At 39.4% G+C, this 11,133-nt stretch overlaps 1 protein-coding gene across 1 annotated transcript; it reads left to right on the top strand.

Moving 5' to 3' along the window:
- The first annotated feature begins 799 nt into the window (after window positions 1–799).
- Window positions 800–5,555, top strand: trappc3 (trafficking protein particle complex subunit 3). Its single transcript, XM_043217089.1, is given in 6 exon segments — window positions 800–959; window positions 1,793–1,890; window positions 3,079–3,125; window positions 3,128–3,177; window positions 4,821–5,003; window positions 5,092–5,555. Coding segments are annotated over 6 exon segments (540 nt in total). The 5' UTR covers window positions 800–917; the 3' UTR covers window positions 5,212–5,555.
- Window positions 5,556–11,133: the final 5,578 nt, after the last annotated feature.

Below are 11,133 nucleotides of genomic sequence, written 5' to 3'. Positions count from 1 at the left end.
CCTCATGAGCATTGCATTCACGTATTTTGCAATGTGTTGCACATTACAGTGTTCTAAAACTGCGGTGCTCGAGTTAAAGTTTGCTTTAGCATGCCCTAGACGGATGTGGTTGACCATTGCATTCATCTCCAACATGTGCATGACTCAGCTCATCATTAAAAAAAAAACACTTCTTGAAACAATGCCTTTTTCCCGTTCTACTACCTACCTCTCATGTTTTTCAGTGCAAAATAGTTTTCTGTGTTAATGACCCCTATGAGGCTGCTGTCTTGCATATTTTGCATCGTTTACTTATACATTTAAGTTTACTTATACATAACAGATGTGTATGACTGTTGTGCTCGCATCTCTCATCTTTGACAGCAACTCGCACAAGATATAACATTTCACCAATAATTTTATCTTTTTTTGGTGATAAAAAATATCAGAGAGCCCTTTCAAGAGACCATGTCATGGAAATGTGGATTTCTAGCTTTAAAGCATTGCAGTTTCTTCTTTCCACTGCTCGCATCTTAGGTTTTTCATAGCATTTTGTGTAAAAAGAAGATGTCAGTGTTTGCTTCATGACACTAACCATCTAGGCTACATTGTTCAGCTCTTACATAGTGGACATGGACAAAAATATTGAACTGAATGTGACTTATTTCATTATTCCTTCAAGAGACCACATAGAGTCACGAGTACAACTATGTTGGCTTGCAGAAAGCTATGCTGTGCTTTGTTCTAAACTGGCATAACTACAGTTTGACTACAATACCCACAATCCAGAGAAATCAACACTTCCGGTGAGCGTCTGCGATTCAGGAAGTAGATCCGTTATAGTGACAGGAACAACATCACGGGACTCTCATTGCACTGAGCAGATTAATAAAATATTACCTGTAACTGATCTGTACACACCTGTAATATAAGACAATATGTCTAGGCAGTCAAACAGAGCCACGGACAGCAAGAAGATGGTAAGTGTGCCTTGTGTTTCCGCAGATCTGACCTAAATCCAGGGCAGCTAGCTAACATGCTACTATAATCATCGGTAAATAAGTTTATTAGAGCACTGTTTGTATATTTGCATGCAAATAAATATAGCTTAGTATGCATGTTACCTAGACGAGCTTTAGTTTATTCATCTAGTTAAGTATTTTATCTTATTTTTTTGTACAGACATGAGACTTTCAGTCTGTCAGTCGGAGCTAGCATTTGAAATAAAAATCTTGCGAAATGCTAAATACAAAAAATAATAATAATAATAATCGTTTGAGGAATTATGATAAAGACATATTGGTTATAATAATACATGCTTTCATAGCATTATGCAAGTGTCATACGAATTGTTTGAGCACAAGTATTATTGCACTGGGCTTATATAGGTTACATGAAGCATTGATACACTCTCAACACCGTCTAAATAATACAATAGTAAAACAGAGAATAATTATCCAGATGTGTCATGCAAGCATTAGTAGAAAGCATTAGATGACGCTTTGGCTGCAATTTGACATAGGAATGAATGTGTGTGGAAATCCCACGTTGTGCCGTGAGAGGGCGCTCAAGACCACTATGTGCCCACATTCATTTAGACCTGAAGATTACCTAGGATGATGCGTGCTAGTTTCCTGCTGTTAGGAAATTACCATTTTCTTGTCTAAGAAGAGGAACTTCTGTTAGAATCAAATATGTAATTAATATAGTAATTATTGTTGTTGTTGTTATTATTTATAAAAAAAAAATTGCATTCATTGTCAGTATTAAGAGTGGTAAGTTTTTGGCCTGTCTTGTATTTCCCTTTAAACAGAATTCAGAATTGTTTACTCTCACTTATGGAGCCCTGGTCACTCAGTTGTGTAAGGACTATGAAAATGATGAAGAAGTCAACAAACAACTGGATAAAATGTAAGTCTCACTATCCATTTAATCCGTTCACATTGAACAGAGTTTACCATTTTTCTTAAGACCGTAGATTAAACGGTCAATGTGTGAGGAGTATGTTTATGTTATTAGGAGCTGTAATTGGTCACCTGTCACTGTCCATTATTCAGCATGTGTGCGTGGAACAGAGAGGGTTTGGTGTGGATGTTGGTGGTGGTTGTGCCATCCAGTCTGCTGAAGTTGGTTTGGGTGGTATAAAGGTTTGTTGAGAGCCGTCTCTCCCACCCTGTTAAATGAATCGTGCAGCTGTAGGTTACACCCCTGATTTCTCAGATGCATGATTCTGTTCCCAAAATGGCTATACTTCTCAAATTCAATTCCACCGTTAAGAGCGGATCCAGATGAAAGAGATGGATGAGAGTGTTGATGGTTTTTTTTTTTTTTTTGCAAGTTCACATCTCATGTTGTACTGCACAGATTCATTCAGCGTCTTTCAACCTTTTTAAACAGTTGTGATGCTTAATATTTTAGCACGCGCTTATTTTTCTGCACTAATGGCTGTTCATATCATATATTCACCATCCATTTTTTTCTAGTAATAATGTTGTAGATTATTGGGCCTGTAATTGTATAAATGTATTTTTATGTTCGAGTGAGTACATATTTGTTGCTTTTATCTTGGTACTGTGTTGGGTCGCCACTTGATGTCCCTTGTAAAATCTGAGCCCTGAATCAAAACCAGTCAGGAAGCTCTGTTTTAAAGATTGTGGGAAAAGCAGCGAGGATGCATGGAAAGCCCTGAGATGCTTGGAGTCCAGCGGTTGTGATTTAGAGAATCAGTGGGCAGCGTGTGTTCTTTGGCTGAGCGGTCTTTTCATTTAAACCGTGCCTTGAACTAATCCAGTAGTCCCACTGATATTGGGTTTGGCAAAATGTCTGAAATACAATCTTTTTTTTTTTTTTTTTTTTTCCCTCTTGCTTCTTTAAAGCATCAAATGCGATACAAGCAAAAGCGAGATTTGACTTTCTCTCCATCTTTGTATCTCTCCTTTCGAGGAGGCTTGAAGTTAAAGGGCTTTACTGAGACCTTCAAAATAAAAAGAGATTATAGTTCTTACGATTGCGTTGGTGGTTGAAATGGGGGGCGATTGAAAGTTGCTCTGACAATGACACAGTTTCACAGTTTGCCTTCTCTTCTTCCGTCCTTTCAAGGGGATACAATATCGGAGTGCGTCTGATTGAGGACTTCTTGGCTCGGTCCAGTGTGGGAGGTGTCACGATTTCCGAGAAACGGCCGATGTCATTGCAAAGGTAACGTGAGCACTTGGAGCCAATCAGAGCGCATGCTGAGCCCTCCCTTAGGCCAAGCGCGCGCAAGAGCGAGAGAGAGAGAATCAGGAAGCAGGCAAGCATGTTAATGCGCAAGCAAGTGACTGGAATTTGAACTTCAACCTGCAGTAGCCCACATATTTTCTTAGCTTTCATCACATCTTTCTACCGTTTTTTTTTTTTTTTTTTTTTTTAATTTTTCAGTCACACAGCTTGAGAAACATCCGTGCTATGCTATCTCAAAGCCAATTGGTGGGCCGTTTGTGCGGTGTAAGAGTTAACCGAGACACTCGTGTTCCTTTCAGCTTGTTTTCTTTGATCTGGGAGAGCCAAAGACTGTGCTTTTTTACGAAACAATTCAACTCACCCTAAGCGTATAAGGTTCACACTGACAGCATTGATGGCGCTCTTCCCCTGTCCGTCACCTGTCTTGCTTGGTCTCTGTCTGTTTGACTGTCTGTTCTCATTTCTTCTTCTGTTTTCTCAGTCTTTCTCTCCTCACTTTCCCTCCTGTGTGCCACGTTGTCAAATGTTAATCCAGAATGCATCGGTTTGCTGGGACCCTGATCAGAATCCTAAAGCTATTTATTATTGAGTCACTGAGGGTTATAATGCGAAGGATTTCGTTTAGTTGTTTATGGTTGCTGAGCAATGCAGTGACTGGGAGCGTTAGAAATCAAATGATGTGAGCTCACAGGTGTGTGTATTTTGGCTATATTATGGCTTCAAACAGAGCTCATCCATTCTGAATTTAATAACCTTTTTGTTATGGAGTTACTTCCTGTAGAGCTGTTTTGCACTGATGTCCTGAGGATGTACGGGATGCACAGTTTTTATAAATCAGTTATTGTTGTCTTTATGATAAATTCGTTTTAATGTTGCCTTAAAAACTAAAAAGAATTGCTTGAAGACTTCAAGCTGTTTTAAGGCTTCAAGTACATTATTAAAAGACCAATTTAGCTGTTATTTAAAATGTTTTTATTTTTTACATTTGACATTTTACTTTTAATTTTAGTCATTTTAATTTTAGTTCCTTTTTAGTAAGTTTGCTATGTGCATTTGTCATTTTATTAGCTTTAGGTTTTTAAATTTATGTAATAGCTAATTTATTTTAATTGAAATGTTAGTTTTGAATGATTTTAACCTAACATTATTTACTTCAGTTAGTTGCCTTTTCTAATCCTCTTAGTTTTTCTTCTTTAAGTAAAAGATTAACTTTTTTAAATCATATATATATTTATTTTATTTTTTTTATTTAATAGTTTACAATAACAGCACTTACAATGTAAAATATTCATTTGATTGAGAATTACCTATGTACTATAAGGAAACGTCCAATGTAAACTGGTGTAAATAAAAATATGTAATAGTAATAATAAAAAAGTGTGTTAGTGTGATGTAAAATGATCAAGATTTTGGTCTTCGTATGGCCTGCCCTCAAAACGTTTTTCAAACCCGTGCTATGTAGCAAAAAAACAAGTCATTTGAGTGTCAGAGTCGTGAATACAGCACCTAAAAAGAATGTGGCAGCTCTGCAGAATCACTTAATGTGGCCCTGACATCATAAATGTAGGCAAGCGAGTTAACATGAAGACTCAAGGGCCTTTTTGTGTTCACGTTAACAGGTAGCCTTCAAGATGTACTTGGGTATCACCCCCAGCGTGACCAACTGGAGTCCTGCTGGAGATGAGTTCTCTCTTATCCTCGAAAGCAACCCCCTGGTGGACTTCGTAGAGCTTCCTGACAATCACAGTAATCTAGTTTACTCCAGCCTGCTCTGTGGAGTGCTGAGAGGAGCTCTTGAAATGGTGAAAAGAATGTTTGCGTGAAGAATCGATGATCTTCTGCTATCCCTCAGTTACCCTTCACACTAAGGTTAACTTTTCTCTCCGGCAGGTTCAAATGGCGGTGGATGTGCGATTCGCTCAGGACACGCTAAGAGGTGACAACGTGACAGAAATTCGCATGAAGTTCATCAAAAGGATCGAGGAGAACCTGCCAGCTGGAGATGAATGAGACTAAGAGACTTTTGATTCAAGAGACTTTTTTTGTTGAATTGGGAACCAAAAAGTTCTATTTTGGTCAACAAGAACAGCCGATCTCCAAACATTGTAAGCATTGCAATGAGAATTCACCGTCGAGAAGATTTCTCTTGATGTATCACCAAGGTTGGCATGTTCTTTCCACCTGGTCTATGCTTTTTATTTCATACCTTCTCAAGTCTCTTTTTGTATGTCAGGTTGTCTGTAGTGTATTTTTTGTTATTCTTTTTGCATTTAACTCATACATAGGGCACAGAAGGTTTAATTTATTTAGTCAAGTACAGTAATCAGATTGAATAAATCATTAACTACCAACAACTCTGGCCAATCCCCTCATTTCTCGTTCTTCTACTCAATAGGCCTTTTGCACAACTAATATTTACTCAGTTGCAATAAAGCGCTTATTTGAGCCGACCGTATCACACTGCTGTTTTAATGTCCATAACGCTTGTATCGAAAAACAACTTTAGATGGCTAATCTAAAACCAACATTTAAAGAAAGGGCCCCATGTTCGCCAAGAACAGAGCCGTAGTCTTTTGAGACGCACATGTTTTGTAGAGGGCCAGTGGTGTTAAGGGGAGTCTTGGAGGGGTCTAGGTATGCAGATAATGGGACCTGTGTGCACCGAGCCTGTGGCAGGTCCCTCCACACGTATGTAATGAAGTGTCACGGCAGCCCCCATCGCCGTCTTCGACTTGTCGTGTACTGGCTCTTGCATCGTGGGACTGTTATTCCTACAGCGCGGCAGCACGATGTGGTTAGAGTTAAACAACAATAACAAGGGCCTAATTCGTCTCAGATGTTTACTCAAGCAACGTGGAAGCAATCAGGGCCTGGAGGTTCAGTGGTGCGTGTGCAGGACAGGGCTGTTTTGGGAGCCTGTGCGTTTTAATGGTGTAGCCGAAGGGTTCGCGGTCGTGCTGACCAGTGGGAAGTGAAAGGCCATTCGCTAAAAGCCATTCGTTTCTCCGGGGCAGCTCAAAGTTCGTTCCTGACACCTGTTAATCGCCTCACGTCATGATCTGGGCTTCTTTTTCCAGAATTCCACACCTCGTCAATCACAAATGAAAGAAGTTTACTGCTTCTAGTACCACTTCCCATCAGCTAGCGTATAGATTGGGTTTTATAAACTTTAGCCCTTTCAGATAGAGTTTCCATGTGATTGGATTCACATTGATGCGTTGAATAATACATTCATTGTATTGTTTTGTTACATCGAGCCACTAGAGGTAGCTGTGAGCATTGTGGTGGGTGACTTTTCTTTTCTTTTTTTTACTTTTTCCATTCTCATGGATTTTTCTGTGTTTCTCTTTAATTTGGTATTTGATTGCTCATGGGGTCCACCAACTGCTTGTTTTTGAATCTCTGGGGCTGGGAAATTATTTCGTGGAATATATTCCTTATCCACTCGCTCTCGATTCAGGGACATTTTATAAGAAAAACATCGGAAAACGTATGCAGAGCCCTGTCAGGCCGAATCCCTCGTCCCCTCTCGCTAGATTATGCATACAATGTATGTATTCTGTACAATGTGTATATTGGAAAGCGAGGGAAGAGGAAATGGTTTCGCGCAGACATTTGATGTAAATCATTTGGCAGAATTAGACCCCTGTATCATGGGGATATACAGCTGGGATTGTGTACTGCGTGAAAACTTGTATCACTCTTCCATATGCTCTCAGGAATTTCTCCTGCTCCTTCTTTCTCCCATCTTAACAATGCAGGATATCTGCTTTTGCCAAGCATCCGAAACAAAGTGATGTGTCAGTATTTATTAACCATCACGGTCACCTTTAACCAATATGAATCTCGGCATGAGAAGAAGAATGGACTCCACACTATGAGATGACCTCCTCATCATGTTTTTTTCCTCATATCAGTGTGATCACAATACTAGTCCAATACTCAAATTCTTCATGGAGAAGGCACAATAAAATTCCTCTCTTTTCCACCATAAGGAATTGATTTTTACAAGCTATTTTTGTTTCACGTCTAAAGACAGGTCGGTGGCAGCAAATGAAAGAAATGACGCCCAAGACTTAATGCAGATTGTTTAAGTTCTGTTATATGCATTGGATTTTTAGATGTGGGTTTTGCACTTGAAAAAATTAATGTGGGTGTTCAGTCGATTGTGGAGAGGCCTGGTTTAGGCAGACTGAATAGTTTGAGTTCTGCATACATCTCCAGAGATAAGTCGTTTTCACAGAACGTTCTGGTTATGACAAGGTCAAAACTTTAAAAAAAGTTAAATATACGTAGCTATACGGCTGAATTGTTCATAATGTCTTAAACATGCATTTAGAAAATAGTGATTTTTTTTTTTTTCAGTTAATTCTCTCTTAACATGAATATCTCCTTTTTTTGCTTTTACTTTCATGTGTTTTAAAACCTGTATGATTATCTGTTGTTACTAGAATGCAAAATTCGTTGTCTAGCAGGATTTCCAAGATGCTGTTTTGCACACAATGAATGCGAATGTGAAGGAAGACCGATTCTTTTTCCTTAGTATGGAAGTCTTATAATGAAATATAGTGAATATATATATTGTTCATTTGGGCTGCATTTCTGGTGCATTTATGCCCTTTTTTGTTCTTTTGAGCTTGACAGTTGTTGCCAATCCACTTTCATTTTATGGAATAGCGCAGAGTGGACATTTTTCAAAACATCTCCTTTCGTGTTCCACAGAAGTAAGCAAGCCATACAGATTTGGAACAGCATGAGCGTGAGTAGTAACTGTCCCTGTCCCTTTAAAATTTTTATTAGGACAGTTCTAGCATACAAGTAGCAAAAGTTACGTATGCTGGAAACGAGACGGTACACACCAATCTCATTTAAACCCTCTAAATGCAACCATGTGCCCTATATCAGAAACAAATGCTGAATGGCACGCTGAAACAATAAAATCCTGCGGATGGCCTGCTGCTGGCTCACCATTATTGAATCCCCCTCATCCATTCTTCCGTCTTTCTTTTCTTCTCACTTTCTCTCTCCGATTCTTCCACTGTATCCCCCACTTTCAAGCCTTGCCAGGACGAAAGGATTGGCAGCGAGATGATGGGAGGTCAGAGGAGGGAAACGGAGCAGGGCAAGACCGAGTGCGTTTCAAAAACACACCTTGTGGGAATATCAACATGCCCTGGAGCGCGAAGAACCGACCCAATGCTGGAGAGCCATCACAGCCCGTTGCATGGTGTCCAAGTCTCCCACAGCTGTTCTGGAGCACAAAGGAGATGACACACGAATGGATGATCTTCCCTGGCTCGCAGGAACAGCAGCATGCACACTGTTTCCAGTAAAGGTCACGAGACAGTAAATCAAAGGATCCGAGATGGAAATGCAACAAACCCTCTTGTCTGAGGTAATTCTCAGATGTCAAGAAAAGATGTAATTAGATCCTTGAGGAACGCCATACGTCAAAGACTTTTCCTATTAGTCCTCAAAAAATGTGTTTGTTTCTTATTTATTTAATTCATAAAGTCACAAAGATTTTTCACTTTTTCAGACACCACTATTTACAGGATTATCTTGGATAGGTCACCATATTTATAACATGTAAAATGTGCTACTTCCACTTTCCCATGACTACTGCTATATGCTGATCTGAATCAAACACATCTGGGACAAATAGAGAGCATAACTCCTCTGCCTCACACAGCAACCTCTGGACCCTTTGCCAATGTCTTAAATGGTACTTGAAAGGTCCTCTTTTTCCATTGCATCCCAAACTAATAGATCATATCACAGTAAGTTTCAGTATTTTAAGAGGATTGATGGGAATTATTAAAATAATTCATTTAATTGCTTAATTTCAGTTATATGCCATTGTTTGCATAGGGTCATATGTTGTTGTGTACTTGTATAGTGGCCCAAAGAAAAATTGAACACTTACACCACACTTAAAAATTACTGAATGTTATGATACAAAATGTCAAACCAAGTAGAATTTATGTAAACAGTTATAAGTGGACCTTTCTCGTGAGAGAAATGCATTTCCATATCCAGGCACTGACATCGATTTAGTATTTACAAAGCCACTCTTTACAGGGCAACATATTAAAAACGAACAACTCATATCAGCCCAAACAGTGTCATTTATTTTAAATAAGCACAAACACAAACACGCTTATCAAGGAAAATATTTTAAATAAGGTTTACATGATACAATTCTTCATACGCACATATATTTGGTAGCATACTAGTCGCCCAACATTAGTGGACCAAGTGTTGAACTACACCTGCAGTTACTGTGCTAAAACATCTGTGTGAACACGGCTTAAGTGTCCAAAAACATTTGGAACCACTGTTTGTTTATACAAGAAGCGAAAGTCAGCATTCTGATTCTGATTGGTTGTGAAACTTCCTTAAATGAAGACTTGTATGACTGTTAAGTAGTTCCATGTTTGTTGATCGCTGCGCCATATTCAGCCATAGCTCTATAGTTGAGGAAGTTCTCCAAGAGCGTTTGTTTAAGAATAAAACCTGAAAATGTCTTCAGGTGAACATAAGAACATTTGCTAACTCATACAAAGGCGTATGCTTATTTTCGCCGTTGAGTGACAGGATACACTTACCTCACTCAGGTCTGCACAAAGCGGCATTAATGTATGAAAATGCGCACTTTTCATTTGTATATTGACACTGCAGACTGGACAGTTCTATAAAATCAAACCGAGCATGTTCCAAACTAATTACAGAGTTTTCCAACAAATGACATTTCTTGAATGCATAATTGTCCTCCTGACATGTTTTTCTCAAAGTCTCTGCTTTAATTAATATGGCTTCTGTTGGAAAACCAAACAAAGCATGACACAGCACTCCATCACTTGAACATGGCCCACTGGTGACGTCATTACTAGTCCGCTTGACATGAATACTCCCCCACGTCAAAGCTGCCGTTCCAATCGAGCAGTCAAGTGTGTTTTGAGTTCTTTATTGTGTAATAAACCAGGCCCAGGACCAGACCCACCCTTTTAACCCATTTTGAAAGCGAATGAGGTTACAACAGCCCAGTCTTTCACTGCAATAAATGCTCATACACTCCACAGTGGAGGTCTGGGTGGAGGTCTAGTCATATTTCGGTATGCTCGCTTGAAGAATCACAATAAAGCTTTTTCATTTATTTATTTCCCTTCCGAACAGACGGAGCCTTTTCTGCATTTTACACATTTTTACACATGTAGAAAACTATTACAAACCACCCGACAGAGTCAAATTGCCCAAATCTTGAAATTGCAGGAAGTGCCATTTAGCTCACTGTTTTCCCTCTCTCGCTCGACTCTAATTTGCTTGTGATTTTGTGTGTCCCGAGTCGATCTGAAAGAGAGAATGTTCTGGAACAGAGGATGGGCTGTGGAGACCAGAGTGGTTTCTGTCATGAGGAGATGGAATGCTCAAGCAGACCCACATGAATGAGTCACTATGGAAACAGACGAAACGTTCCAGAGTAACTTGTGTACACATTGCGCCATGTGTGCCCAGCGAGCTGAGAAGAAAAGTACAATTCTTACGAGAGACTGTGTTTTCAATGGGCACGCTCTTTACACAAATATAGGCACCCTTTGGATGTTTCTCTTGGAAGGGGAGAGTTCTGGAGTGTATAGAAATGATGCCATGTAATGAGATGTTTGGATTCATGGTGGTTTGATCTTTGTTTCTTTTTTTTTTTTAGCTAAAAACACAGCCTATAGATGTGTTTATTGAAATAAATTTTTTGCCCCATTAAGTTTAATGGTTCATAACACGAGTGGATGGACCCTTTGTATAAGCGGCGCTAATTCCTTTGGCATGTATGCCGATAAACTCTCCCTCACAGCACGATGTCATGGAGCGCTGCATTGTCTGAACAGATCTCTTTATTTTTTGGCCCATAACAAGAGCCCTCCAGGAGCGAATGCT

Source organism: Puntigrus tetrazona, chromosome 19, assembly GCF_018831695.1.
Source record: "Puntigrus tetrazona isolate hp1 chromosome 19, ASM1883169v1, whole genome shotgun sequence".
Taxonomy (NCBI): domain Eukaryota; kingdom Metazoa; phylum Chordata; class Actinopteri; order Cypriniformes; family Cyprinidae; genus Puntigrus; species Puntigrus tetrazona.
The sequence above is the reverse complement of the archived record's forward strand: the minus strand, read 5'-3'. Positions and strand labels throughout refer to the sequence as shown.